Raw genomic sequence first — 18,224 nt, forward strand, 5'->3', positions numbered from 1 at the left:
AATATTTTTATTATCAAATATTGTAAGATTTATTGATATTACACTTCTCAACAATACAATAATTAGAAATCTCACATTATAAAAAACAAACAGGAATAAATGGCTTCTTAACGGTTAATGTTAATTTTGGTTTTATATCTATAGCTTTTTCTTCAAAGAACTGACCATTGTGCATGTGCTTTTCTGAGATTCTTTTCTCCGCCAACTTTAAAATTTATCATTTCTGGTAGATAGTAGTACAGCTATCAAACAGTACGAATTTACAATTACCACCTATGGATTGTTATTCTACCTCATTTTTTTAACCTCAGAATACAATACTACAACGTATTTTTATATTGTATGCAAGAGAAAATAACAGTTAAATGGACTATTGATATCCACTCCTAATAGTTTTTTTTTCACAACTCATTAGCCATATTTTTTCCAATGGGCATCGGTAGAACCTTACTATTATTCTATTTGGAACATTTCTATATGAGGTATAATACATCTGCACACCTGCTCATCTCCAGATCCGAAATAACCTGAAAGGTACGCCAACTAGAGTTAAATTCATAGTCGATATTTTAGTTCGGAAATAATCTTTGAACAGATACTATTTCTAACTCCGGGGTTTGCTGCCAAAATGGTAATTTGCTAACAAAATACAATGAAATATACATTGACTTTTGGTCAGCTTTATTACCAGGCTTGGAATTTCCAGTGCTATCTTACTAAGCACCACCTGCCTGTTAACCAATTGACAACTTATGGAAATACTGTCCTATTAGCATTTAAAATTTGAAAATTCAAACTCAATTTTGTCGAGATGAAATATTGCTAGATATTAATATTGGAAATGCAATTTCATGTATAATGCGATTCGGATACTTGATTGGCTCTTTACATTAATAGTTAATGTAGCAGCTGTCTCGGCCGAAAGAATATTGGGTATTAATGGAAAGTGATATATGGTAAAATACATCAAACGTCTTGTTAATTATATAGTCGATAAGTTTCGTGTTTTATCAAAATTCATGTGCATGGAATACCTCACGTCTCGAGGATGAATAATTTTTATTTGAAAAAATGTGAATATGATTCTTAAATCATTTTGTGCATCTCAATATTTCCTATTTTTTATAGGTGCATAGCTATGAATGGTTGATACAATGTTTGGAGGCAATTGAGATTTCTACCATATGATAGCGAATTTCAATTTTAGGGGAGCCATAAATAAATCTTCCCTTAACTAATTCTTCTGGCTGATAAAAACAAATAATTAGCCCATTTGCAAGCAATATATGCCTTGCACCATCTACCATACGATATGAATTACGTAGTTGCTAGTGCCGAATGATAAAACATATACCTTCTTAATTATTCTAAATGAATTTTCCCTTTCTATTCAGAAACTTACCTAAAATGCTCGTCTAACATTAATCTGATCCATTCGAACGAAAAGGTTCCTTTGGTAAAATAATTCACATAAGGAGACACTCTCGATAGTTGGGTTTAATAAGTTAGATAGTAATGATGATAATGATGAAGGGAAACCGTGGTACCATAATTAATTATGCTATTATGCCGGATTCTGGGTATCAATTAGATGAGAAATATGAATATATAAAGAGCATCAAAACTGTCTAAAACTCTTCTAATCATATCTCATTCTTTTCTTAACCTTGGAATAATAGAGAATCATCATTAAACTTAACATTTTTTTGATACCACCTAATATTCAACAAACATCTTACTATTAACAATGGCCCCAGCTACTGAAGTTTCCACTGTCACTGACACTCAAGCTCAATTACAATTGAACTCTACCCCAATTAACCATGCTTTATCCGATGTTGTCAAGACTGACGACTGGTCTGATTTTGCCTTCAGACCAATTCGTGAATCTACTGTCTCTCGTGCTATGACTTCTCGTTACTTCCACGACTTAGACAAATTCGCTGTCTCCGATGTTGTCATTATCGGTTGTGGTTCTTCTGGTATGTCTGCTGCTTACGTCATTGCTAAGAACAGACCAGACTTGAAAGTCGCCATTATTGAAGCCAATGTTGCTCCAGGTGGTGGTGCCTGGTTAGGTGGTCAATTATTCAGTGCCATGGTTATGAGAAAACCAGCTGACTTATTCTTGAATGAATTAGAAATCCCATACGAAGATGAAGGTGACTATGTTGTTGTCAAGCACGCTGCTTTATTTACCTCCACCGTCTTATCTAAGGTTTTACAATTCCCAAATGTTAAATTATTCAACGCTACTGCTGTTGAAGATTTAGTCACCAGACCAGCTGGTCCAAATGGTGAAATCACTGTTGCCGGTGTTGTTACCAACTGGACTTTAGTCACTCAACACCATGATGACCAATGTTGTATGGATCCAAATGTCATTGAATTATCTGGTTACAAGAATGATGGTACTCGTGACCCATCCAAGAAACACGGTGTTGTTTTATCTACCACTGGTCACGATGGTCCATTTGGTGCATTCTCTGCCAAGAGAATTGTTGCCATTGACACTAACAAGAAATTACTTGGTATGAAAGGTTTAGATATGAACAATGCTGAAGCTGGCGTTGTTAAAGGTGCTGGTTCTTACTCAGGTGTCGAATCTATGTACTTTGCTGGTATGGAAGTTGCTGAATTAGAAGGTTGCAACAGAATGGGTCCAACTTTTGGTGCTATGGCCGTTTCTGGTATTAAGGCTGGTGAAGAAATCTTAAAGCACTTTGCTAATTAAGATATTATGAATTAATTTTAAACCTTAATTTATCTTTATGATGACTTTTCTTTTAGCTCCCATTATATTGGATTCTTTTTATAGCAATAACTTCATAACCTATTAACGTCATTTAGGTATATACAATATACATAACCATTCAAGAATACTTATTACATATTTTTCCTTCAGTAAAAGTAATTTTCATGTCTTGTTGGAATTTTTAAGGGTCCTAATTACCATTACAATTCGGGGAATTATTTCCGCCAATAGAAATTTGTTGACGCATTTAGAAAATTTCTCGAATCTATATCCACGTTTTCGAATATTACATAATATTGGAAAAGAAAACAGATTTATATGTTTCTAGATTTTACTTAAAAAATTATAATTGGTTATATATGAAGTAAATATTCAGTGAATACTTTCCACAAACAGAACTATGCCAATTATTTTTTTCTTCTAATTCATAAATGATATGCCCATTCTCCACAGGATCATATTCTTTCTTTAAAAATTGAGAAAATTTAGTTAAGTTATTTAAGCCTCTAATCTCACCAGCACATAATGGCATTTGAACAACATGGAAATCATCGTATAATTCATCAATTTGTTCCAAATACTTCTTCTGCATTTTCCATCTTGATTGACATCTTTTACAATTGTGTTCAACATCGTATTCAGCAAATAGTAATTGATTGACAATAATAGAATTTACATCCATATCATACGATATTAATTCCTGGATTAATCTTTCAGTTTCATACAATGATAAAAATTCACTGATACAAACACAAACAAATGTAGTCAAATCTGGATCGGTAAATTGTTGTCTAATTTTTTCAACGTTTTGCTTTAATTCATTTAATTTACTAGCAATATCAACGTCACCAGTGCCTGCTAATGAATTTAGCATTGGTCCTAATCTACTTGTAATTTCACCAAATTTTTCCAATAATTTAGATAGGGTAGTAGGCAATTGTAAAAATCTTAAAGTATGACCAGTTGGTGCAGTATCAAATATAACAGTATCAAAATCATCACCTTCGCTACGTTCTTGATTTTTAATATGTTTCATGACTTCCATAAATGATAATGCTTCATCAATACCTGGAATAGAACCGGTTAAATCAGCTAAAGCGCCACCTTGTAATAAATCACCTAATCCAGATTGGTCATCAGAACCAGTAGAAACAGCCATATCATTCATATCTTTTAAAGCAGCAGATGGGTCAATTTCCATACATGACAAATTATTCATACCTGTAACTTTTCTGGCATCCTTACCAAATTTTTCACCAAAGGCATCTGATAAATTATGAGCTGGATCAGTAGAAATCAATAAAAATTGTTTATTTGGCTGTGCTAAAGCCATTTGAATCGCAATGGAGCAAGAAGATGTTGTTTTACCAACACCACCTTTACCACCAACGAAAATCCACTTGTGAGTTGATGAAGTAATTAAGGAGCTTAAGTTTGGTTCTACTGTAAAATCATCCATGTTTAGGTTAATTTCTATTTTTTTCACTGTTTAAATATTTTTGTGGGTTTAATGCCAGTTTAATTTTAATTGAATTCACCAAAAATTTTAATCTAAAAATTATTTTTAGATTATTTAAAAATGTTTCAAAATAATTTAACGTTAAATTTGTTTTTGCAATTTTCGTTTTGGCGGAATAAATGTTTCGGCACTTCGAGAACTTTAAGGAATAAAATAAAGATATTATTCGAAAAAAAGAGTATGTGATTTAAATAAAGTTTATTATAATGAGAAAAGTTTTAGAATTGATTGCAAGTTAATTCATTTTGTTTGCTACATATTTATAACCAATTTTAAAATTATTAATTAATAATATACGATGTCAGAAGATGCAGCAAGAGCTAAAAAATTAGAAGAAGTTAGAAAGCGTGTAGAGGAATTAAAAAAGAAGAAAACGAAGAAAAGTAAAAAGAAGGTTAAAGCTACCAAGGAGAAAGAATCTGAAACTCCAATTGCTGATGCTTCATCTGCTGCTGAAAACAGTGTAATTGCAGAAGAATCTACAGGTAAGCCTGAAAATGAAGAATCTGAAAATGATTCTAAGGATCAGTCCAAAGTTGAGGAAGAAAAAATTGAATCCAAAGAGGATAAACCAGAGGACATGATAAGGGAAGATCTGAATAAGGATCTAAATGAATATACTAATGAATCAACGACTGATCAAATATCTAAGATAGACTCTAGCAAATTAGACAAATTAGAAGATGATACTATTAAAGAGGAAAAATTAAGAGCTCAGAAGATATTAAGATATTTAAGGATGATACTATTAAAGAGGAAAAATTAAGAGCTCAGAAGATATTAAGATATCTAAGGATGATACTATTAAAGAGGAAAAATTAAGAGCTCAGAAGATATTAAGATATCTAAGGATGATACTATTAAAGAGGAAGAAATCAAGGACTCAGAAGACAACAAAATATCTAATGATGACCCAGAAATTATAGAAAAGAAGGAAGAAAACCAAACTTCAACTACTCAAGCAACATCTGTAGATGAAAATAAAAAAGAGACATCTGTTGCAAATAATTCGCAAGATATGTTTAATGATAATGAAGATGATTTTATGAGTACAATTAAAAAGGAACAAGAGAAAGATAAAATTGAAAAGGAAGAAAATGCCATGAAGCAACAGATTACGAAGTTAACTGAAGAAAATAAAAAATTGAAATTTGTAAATATGGATCATGAAACAACCATTGAAGATTTAAAAGAATCCATCGTTGAAAAGGATCAAAAACTTTTAAATTTGGAAAATCAATTAAAACAGTTACAAGATAAAGTTTTACAGACTGAACTTCAATTACAACAAAAGATAACTGAATTACAACAAAATACTAATCAAAATCCAACATCACAGCAACAATATGATAACATTTCAAGTCCACCAATTTCAAAACCACTATCATTTGCAAATTTTAATTCAGGGTCTCCTATAGTTTCTAATCCAAATAGTGCACCAGGATCACCAATGCCACAACCTATGAACGTTGATCGTAGCTTATTAAGGAAATGGAAAGATTGGAATGTTGACATGACTACATGGAGAAGTGTTGGTTCTGGCCCAATCGTTGAATTTTGACTTTAATATCTGACCTATATATTATTAGTTATATAGATATTAAAGTGAATAAAGTCTGTCATTTTTTTTTTATTTTCATCATTATTTAATTTACTGATTAATGCATCTATTTTAATAATTTGATATGTACATGAATATATATTTAGGTTATTATATTATAATAAAGTAATTAATTAATTCTACATACAATTTCACCTGGTAAACCTTTTGCAATAGCTTCATTAATATCTATTAACCCAACTGTAGGAGAATTGATCAAGACTAATTCACCTGCTTGAGGAGGATCTATTTTTCTAATTGGGAAACCAGAACATAATTGTTTCATTTCACTTACGTTTAAGGATATTCTTAAACTTGGTTTTGATATAAGTTTACATGATGTTAAAACTGGTTTATTTTCTCTATATTTCAAACCCAACCATAATCTTCTTGTAGAAATATTATCTGGCGTAGTCTCAGTTGGTTCAATATCAGGACATTTAGTAGATCCTCGTTGTAATGATGATAGGAATCCATGTTTATATAAGTTGTATGCAAATTGTAATTGTAATCTAGTATATGGGATAGAAGTAAGAGATAATCGGACTCTTGAACAATTTTGAAGATGAGCACAAGTGTTTGCCAATTTAGCTAGAGACATCGTAATGGTTATGAAGTTGAGAATGGAGGAAAATGATGAGAGTGTTCGAGTGTTCGAGTATTTGTACGGCTTCTCTATTCAGTTCAATGTTCTAATAAAGATCCAACTTTTTTTAAGGCTTGCTATTTTCAAAGTTTGATTAATTTCGGGGAAAAATTAATAGAGCCTTTTAACAAAATCATTTTTGTTAAAAAAAAAAAAGATGAGAGATTGTAGTGTCATAGAGGATAAGATTATTTTTTGGTAGAACCAAATGAAGAAAATCCCATCATGGATTCCACTTCAGATTTAGGTTCTTCAACTGTGCTTATTTTACGAATTTTTTTAGAACGCTTTTTCTTAATTAAGCTCTTATCAAGATTTGAATTAACAAATTGATCCATTAAAGAGATCCACTGATCTTTAATTTCTTGTAATGGAACATCATCATTATCTCTTTTGTCTAAAACCAATGGTTCATCGAATAAGTTTTCGAAAACAATGGCATGAGTCTTGTGATTTAAGTGATCAATGAATTGTAGGTTATCTTTAAAAGTTAAATTACAAAGTTCACAATGAAATCCGAATTGTTTACCTCTCTTTGAAGAAGTAACATTTTCAGTTAAAATTTTTTTATTTAAACCAAGCAAAGTATTTTTCAATAAGTTATCATAATTTGTATTATTTTTTTTCAAATTCAGTAAATCCGAATCATTAAGATTCTGATGATGTTGAGAATTTTGATCAGTAACGATTAGATATTCATCTCTATTCCAAGTTCTTCTACCAAAATTTGACATGACGCTTGAGGGATGTTTTTGTGAGTATACCTTTTTTTGAAGATGAAGACCAGTTTTCTTTTTCTTTTCTTGATTTTTTTTAAATTTTTTTAATAAATAGATCGCCTTGGGAATGTCATCTAAACATCAAAAAATTGTATTACCATACATAATTAAATATGTTCCTAAAGAATTGATCAAAAATAAAAACGTCAATTTGTATGGATTTGATTTGGATCATACAATTATTAGCCCTAAGTCAGGATCTATTTGGCCTCGAGATAGTCATGATTGGAAATATTTAAAATTTTGTGATAAATTTGAAACTATTGATGAATTGTTTCGTATCATTGAAGAGGATGAGCAAAATGTAATTATTATATTTACTAACCAAGGAGGCGTTGTTAGCGTACCTAGTACGTCTAAGAGTTGTTTAAAATTTACTAATAAGATTGAAGAAATACTAAAAGATATTTCAGAAAGAAGTAAGAAAAATACAAAGGGGAATTTAATTGATCGTATCTGGATTTATGCATCCACTAGAGAATCTGCAAGTATGAAAAAACTAAATAATAAAAAATCAAATGGTAATGATAAAAAACCAAGTGGGATTGATAAATTTATCAAAAAAAAAAAGAAGGAAAAGACTGTTGAAAATAAAGTGAAAAATACAACTTTAAAAGAGAATGTATTTACTTTGATGAGAAAACCTAATATTGGTATGAGCCAAGAGTTTGTAAAAGATTTATTGAAAAATAAAGGAGATGTGGAATATAAATGGATATATTATTGTGGAGATGCTGGCGGTCGTCCAAATGATCATAGTGATAGTGATTTACAATTTGCTCAGAATTTAAATATTGAGTTTAAAACTCCGGAACAAGTTTTTTCAACAGAATAGTATAAGGAACAAGACAAAAGATAAATCTAATGACTATTTGCAAATGAATAGAATAATGAAATAAAAAATAATCGATTTATTACAGTAAATAATTATATATCAATTCAATACAGAAGCCTTTTCATATAATTGATCTACCACTTTATTCAATTGATTAATTAAATCCAATGCTGAATCATAAGTAGCATCTTGATGAGGAGTTTCGAAAATGTATAATCTACCATTTCCTTGATCTAAAACCCCGTAAAAGATTTTATCCAAGATCATTTGAGATAATTTGCCCTCTACTTGTTGATCATCTAAACCAATCATTTTCGAAATATGAGAGATTTCTACACATTCGAAAGGCTCGATGATTTTACACAAGTTTGATTCTAATAGAGTATCATATAAGGCGTTGAAATGAGATTTGATCAAATCGTCTTTTATTAATTGTTGTTTATATTGAATCATAGAATTATTGAAATCCAAAAGAGATCTTTTATTGAATGCCTCTGCGATTGATTTCATTGCGTCTATTGATTTTGATTGATAAGTTTCCTTTGTATATTTTGCGTTTAAGATATTATTAACATCGTCGAATAAGTTTAACATGATTTTAGATAATAGCATATAATTTAATACTTGACAAGCATTTTGATATGAATCTATTGTGGAAAGATTGTGGAAACTTTCGAAACTTTCGAAAAAATAAGAAAAGGCGGTTTTATAATCTTTATCTTCACAATGCAAGATCCCACTCATCATATCTAATTCTGCCATTGTAGAGGTGGAACAATAGATAGCGTTTGCTGCGGTTCTTGCAGAAGTCAAAGCTGCTTTAGATTTGGGTAAATTTCTTAATTTATGATAAACTTTTGATTCTAATAGATGAACATCTACTAGAGAAGGTTTATCATCTAATTTTTTAAATTCTTTTAATAATGTATCGATTAAATTTAATGACTGAATATAATTTTTTTTCAAATATAATAATGTAGCTAATTTGATCGTTAAAGAATGTTTTAAAAAGATTCTCTTTTCTCTTTTGGCAAATTCAATAGCGTTTTCACAGACTGAAATTTGATCATCAAGAGAATCTGGTACTTGTTGGAATTTTTCAATTAAAAGTTTCAAAACTTTTGCAGTTTTAGATTTGGCAAATAAGGTCATATGTTCAGTCGATTGAGGTATAAATTCTTTTAATTTTGCAGAATTCTTTTGATCAGCATATAATTGAGCCAATTCTAGAATACAAGCTTCTTGAATATTTTTATAATCCATAGCTTCAATGGAATTGACATCGGAAGGAGGAGTACGATTAATCAATTGCAAATAAAGAGGTTCAGCTTCATCGTATCGAGATTCTTTAACCAAAGATCTTGCCGTGTTGAGAGTTTCGTTAGACATGAGAGATAAGTGAGAAATGTTTTAATATTTGATAGATGAGCTAGAGTACTTATAGTATTAATTGTTGTTTAATAATTTTAATAATTGTTTTTAACTTTGAATAATACATTATAATATAATATATAGTATTATTAGTATATAGTATTATTAGTATATAGTATTAGTATATAGCATGTGTTAGTTCCGTTTGCCACCGAGACCGAAAAGCCGGGTGCAACCCTGGGTTGCTTAAAATCACAACCCTGGGGTAGTCCCTTGTTTATATACATTTATATAATAATGGTAGATTTAATTATTAAGGCAAATAATAACTAAATTAATTAACGAAAAGCTTGTATTAAATTTTGGAATATTTGTAGGTTTATGTTGGAAAAAAATTTTTCTTATATTATTGCTACTTGAATCATAATTACCGATGATACTTTTAAGGGCTATTGTTAAATTTTAATTAGAATAATTGAAAAAAAAAATTGTTTTCTTTAATACAAAATTGCCCTTTCAAGTTGGTTAAATATCACTAGGTGTGCAACAATTTCGGTTGCCAGCTGTATATTATTGTAGTAAATAATATATTGAGTGCAGTATTTATGTATTGTTCCTTCAACATTCCCAAGGTATCTTCAAAAAGCACTATGCAATACTGTATATGCGCTTGCTTATTTAGATGATATATTGATTGTGCATAAAGATAAACAGTCTTATATGCAAGATATCCATAAAATACTACAAATTCTAAAAGATGAGAACCTGGTGTGTAAAAAAAAAAGGAAATGTCAATTTTTACAAGAATCTTTTGTTAAATTTTGATGATTTAGATTAAGAAAAAATTGTGTTATGGTTCAACAAAGTAATGTTAAAGTAGTTCAAGAAATACTTGCTCCAAATACAACGAATGGGGCTCAATCATTACTGTAGGAATTTCACTCCTAAGTTCTAGTTACTTTCCAAAAGTATCATAGATTTTGCTAAATTGCCCCTCCATATTAGTGTTAAACCATTTCATCCGTAGAGAAGAATATTGGTTGCTGATGGACATGAGTATTACAGCATCAGGTGGTGTTTTGGAACACATACATAGTGGGAAGCTTTTTGATATTGTTGGTAAAAATGTTAATCCCATAAAAGTTCGGTACCCAGAATAGGTGAAATAGAATTAGTATCTATCATTCACAATCTCGAACATTTTAAATATTATTTACATGATGGTCATTACTTTACATTAAGAACAGACCATATATCGTTGCTTGCATACCGAAGTTAAAAAGATCCTTCGTCTAGAATCTCATGCTGGCTGAATTTCTTGGCAACATTCAACTTTACTTTGAAATGCATTAAAAGTGTTTCAAAGGGAGTTTTGGTTTTAGGGATATACGTTACCCGGTGTATATCTTATAAGGGTCCAGAGATCTGTCTGAAGATTTATTACCTCATATGCCAAGATCAAGTACAAACTCCAAAGCTCTTCTTTACATAGAGATTTTTTTTATTTTTTTATTTTATATTATTTTATTTTTCTTTAAAAAGAATCAATTCACAGTCATTGGTGAATAGAAAGATACTTGACTAGCAAATCGTTTCTTGGAACCTCATCTCTAAGTGTCACATAGCCCTTGTACCAAAATATCTATTCGTTCATGAATTTCTATTTATTATTATCAGAAATATATCGGCATGAAGCAAATTCACTAGGAAGAGTTAACAAGTGTGCAAAGTACAAGAGAGAAAAATAGAATGACCAATTGAGGAAGAAGGGTTGCTAAGTAACGGCAACAAACATGAGATTATCACCTCGATAAAACTTACCATCTTTGTTAATGAGCTGAACGCAATTGCAAATTCTCATAGAACTGCACTTGCAAAAGCTATTCGAAAATTAACCGCTGAATGTATGTGAAGTCCCTCCTGCTTCTCCCCACACCATTTCCCCAAACCATTCAACGACATTCCAGTATTCAGGCCCTATGAAAGAAATAGCCAAGAACGAACAAATCCCATCAAGATAAGCAATTCCCACCGAAAACTCTATCTCCACTCTGTCTTGACTATATGAAGTAATCTCCAAGGATAAAGTTTACTCAATACGTAGAACACACATAATAAGACAGTATTACAAATAATAAGTTATACCAACGTGTATTATCCTCACAAAGAATCGTGCCACAATACTCTGAATCTCATTAACCATCAACAGAATACACCTTCTATAGACTTTAATCTATAGTATACGTACTTTCTCATACCAACTAAGGTCTTCTTTTCACCTCGCCTAGGGATTTCGCGCAAGACTCTGAAGGCTCCTCGTCCTTCCTAAACAGGCAGCATCGCGCGACAAAAGGACACTTGTCCCCCCGGCTACTTTATCAGGCTACAGGCCATTTCACGACTTTACCACTTCATCATTTCACCTTCAACAAGTATATAAACAAGCTTTACCGGGAATGCCTATTCATGACAAAGACCTCAGCCCATGTCTCTTCCGCCCTCTCCACCAAGCCCACGTGCAAATGCAGACACAATTGCAGATGTACGTGAAGACGCTCTCTCCATCGAGAAACCATTGCCATCCTTAACCGAAAAACCATCACATGCTGCTGGTGTATCAAGTGTCAGTAAATCGTCTGAAAAAAATGGTGCTGAATCATTTGTGAGTACTGAAAAATCTGCCAAATTTGCTAAAGATACTGCTGATAGATCTTTAGCGGCTAACGAATCTTTAGTGACGCCTGCTGTGCTTGCACCAGGCCCGTTTCGCCGCTACCTTGTGACTACTCCGCTTCTTCATATCACGCTTACCCCATTGGAACGTTGGGCAGTTCCCATACTGACTCTGGTCACTCTTATCGTCCGTTGTTGGTCTCTTACACAACCTCCCTCTGTAGTTTTTGACGAAGTCCATTTTGGTAAGTTTGCCGCCAAGTACGTCCGCCACGTATTCTTTTTCGATGTTCATCCACCCTTGGCCAAATTACTATTTGCTGGTATTTCATGGTTTGCTGGTTCTGATGGCCGTTTTGAATTCGATGCCATTGGAACCGAGTTCCCCACCGGTGTACCGTACGTTGCAATGCGTCTGCTATCATCACTCATGGGTGTTGGTACAGTATTAGCAATGTATTACACTTTACGTGCTTCCGGTGTTCAAGTACTTGTTGCATTACTAATGAGTGCTTGCTTGGCAGTGGAAAATGCCTTTGCTACGATCTCCCGTTACATTTTACTAGACTCACCTCTAGTGTTTTTCATTGCATTGGCCACATTGTTCTTCACACGTTATCAATTATATGAACCACTCTCATTACAGGGTCTATTCAATTTACTTCTATCGGGATTATTCTTAGGTTGTGCTGCCTCTTCGAAATGGGTTGGTTTCTTTACTGTTGCCTGGGTCGGCTGTCTCTCACTTATCCGTGTTTGGTTATTCCTTGGTGACCTACGTCGTTCCACAACCTCTTTGTGTCGTATCATCGCATCAAAACTCTCTCTACTACTTTTAATCCCATTCAGTATTTATTGCATTTCATTCTACATACATTTCCAACAGTTAACTCAATACGACATTGGTGCTACTATTTTTTCACCAGAATTACGTTCCACCCTCCACGGTAATCCAGTTCCTGAAAAAGTCTTGCTTGACGTCGGTCTTGGCTCCGAAGTTACTTTACGCCACGTTGGAACCGACGGCGGTTATTTGCACTCTCATCCTGAACCTTACCCTGAAGGTTCTGGTCAACAACAAATCACACTGTACGGCCATTCAGATCCAAATAATAAATGGCTTATTGAAGATCCAGAAATCCCCTTTGGAAGACCAGCTAGTTTCCGCAATTTAACTGATGGATCTCGTATAAGATTCCTTCATTCAATGACACAAAGAAGACTTCATTCGCACGATCACAAATGCCCTGTGTCTACTTATAGTGACTGGCAAAAGGAAGTTTCTGCATATGGTAACCCAGGGTTCAATGGTGATCCTAATGATGATTGGATTGTGGAAATTGATAAGGAACATTCTGAACCAGGTGAAGCACAAATACGTGTTCAAGCTATGCGTACCAAATTCAGATTAAGACATGCGTTAATGAGTTGTTATTTATTTTCTCATGATGTGAAATTACCCGAATGGGGTCATGGTCAACAAGAAGTTACATGTGCTTATATGGGTAAACCAGACTTGTTATTATGGCAAGTAGAGGATAATGAAAGAATCGATGATGACGTTGCTGTAGCACAGACCATTTCTTACAAGACACCTTCTTTTTGGCAAAAATTCGTCGAAGTAAATCGTGTCATGTATTCTTCAAATAATAAGCTTACAGGCTCACATCCTTACCAATCACAACCTCAAGATTGGCCATTTTTGAAAAGAGGTATTTCTTATTGGGGCAGACCTTACAAACAAATCTATTTCATGGGTAATGCTGTAGTGTGGTGGAGTACCACATTCTCCCTAGTGGCATTTATCATGATTGCTCTTTTAGAATTAATCATGTGGCAATTAAATTATCGTGTTTTACAAGATCCAGAGATTATTAATTTTTTCATTCAATCGTTTGAATTTGCCCTCGGGTATGCATTACATTACGTTCCATTTTTCTTTATGGGACGTCAATTATATTTACATCATTATTTACCTGCCTACTATTATGGTATTTTGGTCCTATCACATATGTTAAACATACTGGTTACATATGTTTTCCGTAACAAAAAAAATGTGGCATATGTGATTTTATTCGTTTACATAACTTGTACATTGAAATTTTACCAAACTTATAAACCTTTGAGTTCTGGTGAGTTGTGGACGAAATCTCAATGTGAAAAATCTCGTCTTTTACAAGGCTGGGATTATCATTGTTTCAATTACTTGGACTCAATGGAAGATTATTCTAGTTTACCAAGTGAAGTTTTTGAAACAGAAATCGTTGCTCCATACGTTTCAAACCAATTTACTTTTAATGAACCAGATGAACCATTAGCTTTACCAGAGGATAATTATGATAATACTGATGATGCCGATGAAGAAGATTTCAAACGTCAACAACAATTATTACAACAACAGTTCCAACAACAACAACAACAACTACAGCAACAGTTCCAACAACAACAACAAGAGTTGCAAAGAAGGTACAACCAAAGGGGTGCACAAGGGCAATACGCTCCTCCACCTGGCGTCCATAATCCTGGTGCTAATGCCCCTCCTCCTAATGTTGCTCCTGGCTCTTACGTAAAACCTCCTAATCAAAAACAAGAAGAAAGAAAACAAAAAATGGAGGAACGTAAAAGAGAAAGAGTTCAAAGAGAATATAAAAAATTTGCAGAAAAAATAGGTACCGCCACAGACGCAGAACGTAATAAAAACTTGAACGTTGATGAAAAACTAAAGCAAGTAGATGAAATCTTAGAAAGAGCTCAAGGCCATGCCAAATTCGTAGACCAAGACGGTAATGAAATCCCGGAAAATATGGTCAAACAATTGTTACAAAATAGTGGAGGGTATATCATTGGCTCAACAAAGAGAGTCGTAGGTCCCCGTCAAACCTAGCCGATTTTCTAACTAACATTTATTTTTCTAACTATTCTATAACTATACCTTTATAACCATTTTATTTATGTATTATCAAAGATATTAATTTTAAAAACTTGTATTTTAATATATATTTAATCATCCTTGGATACTTGAAATTCAAATTGATTGACTAACCATTTTTGTTTAAACTTTTGTAATATCCATTTCAACCTTTGTTATCCTTTATTACTTTCTCTCTCGTATTTCATACAGCTAAAGAAGCAATACTTTGAAAGTATTGATTTTTTCTTTTTTTTATATACTATTACTTTACTGATGTCGTTTAGTTTTGATATACAACCAAATTTAGCCAGATTCTCTTCTTTAAAGGAAGCTCAGTTCGTCTCCTTTAAGAAGTTTATATGACTTCATTGATTGCTATTATAGATGGAGAATGTGTACAATAGGTACATACTTGTATTATTTTCAAAATATCAAGAAATTCTATTTTGGCAAGTAGAATTTCATTAGCACTCAACTGTCGTTGATCTGGTTCAAAAATATTTAACAAATCGTTTATCAACTACTTCAATAGGAAAAGCAAAGCCTTAACAGTAGAAAAATCTAATTTCCTTTGAACTAGCACCAAAACTACGATGACTTGAAATACTGGTTGTCTATCTCTTTAAGCCGTAATATATTGGATACCCAACATTTGTTTTTTTATTGATTTCACTTTTTAGTTTCTTCATGTTATAAGAAATTACATTTTTAGTGCTAAGGGGTAGCGATAAAGTATTTTTAAAGATTACTTTTAGAAAAGGCTCAGAGTACTAAACTTCTTCAATGGAAATAGTAAATCTTACGAAGAAGAGTTCAAAGGATGGTTGAAAGAGAGTTTGTAGTACATTTTGAGGTTCCGGCTAAATAGGAAGAAGAATTATGGATAATTGAGCAAAATTGTTTTTCAAGATAAAAATGATTCATTCTACTTCCCATAATATGCTTAGATATAAGCCGTTCATAGCTAACTCAACATGCAGTACGAATATCTGAAATTTCATTTTGCTCAATACATTTTTATTTTTTATTATTAATATATAATGATCATTAACCAAAGCACTAGTCCACTTACTCAATGGCAAAAGATATTCAACTAAGACAAAAAAAAGAACAACAGTCATGGTCAGATAATCTGATACGGTGGGTGACTGTATTAAAATTATATGCAAATGTTGTAAGCTGGTATCCATATGTTGTGACTATTTACTAAATCTCTATCGAGTAAACCATTCAAATAAACGGTTTTATAGATATAAAAATTGTTCAATACTCTTTTAAATTCTATTATGATTTTCATAAATCATGTTGACATAGAACTAAGAATGAACTTCTTGAATCCAACGTCACTAACTCAATTACAAAACACAAGCACCTATGCCCACTGATTGAACCTTATCGATCTCCGATATCGCTACTATGAATCATAAACAATACCAAACATATCAACACATGTAATTAAAGCCACATATGAGATAAATTAATGAGTCATTAATGCCAATTGACCAATAGCTAATAGTCAATTACAGCTATTAACGTGCCTACATACAAAAATAAAACATATATAAAGGGGCAAGATTTCTTTGTTTCATCGTGAACTTTTCTTAAATTTCTCTTATATAGAAAGAAAAAGAAACCACCAAGCAAAGAAGCAAGGATCTTCTCTCTACACTCTATACTATCTATTCTGTTTATATTTCTAACATCCTCATCTCTATTTTGTTTGCGTCACTTTAATTTCATTTTATGATTAATATTGACGATTCTGGCATACTCTCTTATTGCTGTTACTATTGCTCAATATTTCCCCTTTTACCTAATATCTTTATTTGTTGATAACAGTAAGTCAATTGTTGTAGACGAGATCGACTTTATACTCATCTACAAGTTGCTAACTAGAAATTGTACACAACACTGAGCAGCTGCTAGTTGCATCCCTATGAATATCTGTCCGATGCATAATCTCTATTAGTTAGCCAGCATTACTCAAACTGTGAACTACTACCCTTGTAAGTAAGTTTATAAACAGAACATTTAAAGTAAAATGGAAAAGCTGGCGTTGACCTTTGAAAAGTATTTAAAGGCCAGCTTTTCAGACTTAAGACATAAATTTATAGTTCGTTCACATAGTTATTTAGTTTAAAAAAACAACAATTATATTCGTAAGTTCGAAGTATTAACTGGTGTTAAGTTAATAAGATTGTTAAGTTTAGTTTTGGTAATTATTATTTAAGTGTATCATACTCCTAAGTTGGTTTACAACAACAATCAGAATAATATGGGCGTGTGGCGTAGTTGGTAGCGCGCTCCCTTAGCATGGGAGAGGTCTTCGGTTCGACTCCGGACTCGTCCAGTCGGCGCAAGTGGTTTAGTGGTAAAATCCAACGTTGCCATCGTTGGGCCCCCGGTTCGATTCCGGGCTTGCGCAGTTTTATTTTTGACAAGTTTTGGGGTGTCACGTGACTGGGCGGCTAATTATTTTTAACCGCTTTATTAATATTGCAAAGTATACACCACATAAATAAATTCTTAAAAATTAATTTAATTAGGTAATTTAATATTAATTTCGTCATAATATAACTGTAATATAAAAATGACCAGCGGTCGAACTGTTCAAAATATTGTTGCTCATAGTTTAATTCTTAGTTAAGTAATCTGTTTGAATAATTATTATATTATTATTATAAAAAATCTCCTTGATTCTTTCGAAAGGGAATATATAATATATACAGGATATACAATGAACAGTTATAAACTTTTGGGATATTTTCGTGGTAATTTATACTCCAAAAAATGGACAGATCCACCATCAACGAATTGATGGTCTGATATTAAAATAGAACCTATCACATGCTAATACCTTCTTAATAGCACTACTTGGGTATTTTTAGTAGTAAGACCATGTATGCTTAATGCATGTTGGATTATTCTTTTTTATTAAGTTATTATTAGTTGTTGTATAAAGCCACAATTACGACTAAATTCATACTTTACTAGCTGTTAACACAAATCCACGACTTATGACACATAATGCCACTGCTCTGACAAAAAAGGTTTCCCCTGTGATAGAAGCAAGCTAGACAGTCGAATGTAAATAGAAAGTATTTATTTTATTCTTTTTTTTGAATTAGCTGAAAT

At 32.3% G+C, this 18,224-nt stretch overlaps 9 protein-coding genes and 2 non-coding genes across 11 annotated transcripts; 7 read left to right on the top strand and 4 right to left on the bottom strand.

The window, feature by feature from the left end:
• Nucleotides 1-1,747: 1,747 nt before the first annotated feature.
• TBLA0B09390 (uncharacterized protein) lies at nt 1,748-2,734 on the top strand (the record flags this gene model as incomplete). Its single annotated transcript, XM_004179227.1, has 1 exon — nt 1,748-2,734. The coding sequence occupies one exon, from the start codon at nt 1,748-1,750 to the stop codon at nt 2,732-2,734; it is 987 nt and encodes a 328-aa protein (XP_004179275.1).
• A 364-nt stretch (nt 2,735-3,098) lies between these two features.
• GET3 (guanine nucleotide exchange factor GET3) lies at nt 3,099-4,214 on the bottom strand (the record flags this gene model as incomplete). The annotated part of the gene is made up of 1 exon (XM_004179228.1): nt 3,099-4,214. One exon carries the CDS (start codon nt 4,212-4,214, stop codon nt 3,099-3,101), a length of 1,116 nt encoding a protein of 371 aa, XP_004179276.1.
• A 358-nt stretch (nt 4,215-4,572) lies between these two features.
• On the top strand, nt 4,573-5,040 carry TBLA0B09410 (uncharacterized protein; the record flags this gene model as incomplete). Its single annotated transcript, XM_004179229.1, has 1 exon — nt 4,573-5,040. One exon carries the CDS (start codon nt 4,573-4,575, stop codon nt 5,038-5,040), a length of 468 nt encoding a protein of 155 aa, XP_004179277.1.
• A 252-nt stretch (nt 5,041-5,292) lies between these two features.
• Nucleotides 5,293-5,835, top strand: BUG1 (Bug1p; the record flags this gene model as incomplete). Its single annotated transcript, XM_004179230.1, has 1 exon — nt 5,293-5,835. The coding sequence occupies one exon, from the start codon at nt 5,293-5,295 to the stop codon at nt 5,833-5,835; it is 543 nt and encodes a 180-aa protein (XP_004179278.1).
• Nucleotides 5,836-6,004: 169 nt separating this feature from the next.
• On the bottom strand, nt 6,005-6,475 carry MRPS8 (mitochondrial 37S ribosomal protein uS8m MRPS8; the record flags this gene model as incomplete). The annotated part of the gene is made up of 1 exon (XM_004179231.1): nt 6,005-6,475. One exon carries the CDS (start codon nt 6,473-6,475, stop codon nt 6,005-6,007), a length of 471 nt encoding a protein of 156 aa, XP_004179279.1.
• Nucleotides 6,476-6,708: 233 nt separating this feature from the next.
• SNU23 (U4/U6-U5 snRNP complex subunit SNU23) lies at nt 6,709-7,254 on the bottom strand (the record flags this gene model as incomplete). Its single annotated transcript, XM_004179232.1, has 1 exon — nt 6,709-7,254. One exon carries the CDS (start codon nt 7,252-7,254, stop codon nt 6,709-6,711), a length of 546 nt encoding a protein of 181 aa, XP_004179280.1.
• Nucleotides 7,255-7,366: 112 nt separating this feature from the next.
• TPP1 (polynucleotide 3'-phosphatase) lies at nt 7,367-8,134 on the top strand (the record flags this gene model as incomplete). The annotated part of the gene is made up of 1 exon (XM_004179233.1): nt 7,367-8,134. One exon carries the CDS (start codon nt 7,367-7,369, stop codon nt 8,132-8,134), a length of 768 nt encoding a protein of 255 aa, XP_004179281.1.
• Nucleotides 8,135-8,233: 99 nt separating this feature from the next.
• On the bottom strand, nt 8,234-9,523 carry RPN6 (proteasome regulatory particle lid subunit RPN6; the record flags this gene model as incomplete). Its single annotated transcript, XM_004179234.1, has 1 exon — nt 8,234-9,523. The coding sequence occupies one exon, from the start codon at nt 9,521-9,523 to the stop codon at nt 8,234-8,236; it is 1,290 nt and encodes a 429-aa protein (XP_004179282.1).
• Nucleotides 9,524-11,990: 2,467 nt separating this feature from the next.
• Nucleotides 11,991-15,062, top strand: TBLA0B09470 (uncharacterized protein; the record flags this gene model as incomplete). The annotated part of the gene is made up of 1 exon (XM_004179235.1): nt 11,991-15,062. The coding sequence occupies one exon, from the start codon at nt 11,991-11,993 to the stop codon at nt 15,060-15,062; it is 3,072 nt and encodes a 1,023-aa protein (XP_004179283.1).
• A 2,304-nt stretch (nt 15,063-17,366) lies between these two features.
• TBLA0Btrna18A lies at nt 17,367-17,439 on the top strand. Its single transcript has one exon. It is a non-coding gene; the product is annotated as a tRNA-Ala (tRNA).
• Nucleotides 17,440-17,443: 4 nt separating this feature from the next.
• TBLA0Btrna19G lies at nt 17,444-17,514 on the top strand. The gene has a single exon. It is a non-coding gene; the product is annotated as a tRNA-Gly (tRNA).
• The last annotated feature ends 710 nt before the right edge of the window (nt 17,515-18,224 follow it).

Source organism: Henningerozyma blattae, chromosome 2 (genome assembly GCF_000315915.1).
Source record: "Henningerozyma blattae CBS 6284 chromosome 2, complete genome".
Taxonomy (NCBI): domain Eukaryota; kingdom Fungi; phylum Ascomycota; class Saccharomycetes; order Saccharomycetales; family Saccharomycetaceae; genus Henningerozyma; species Henningerozyma blattae.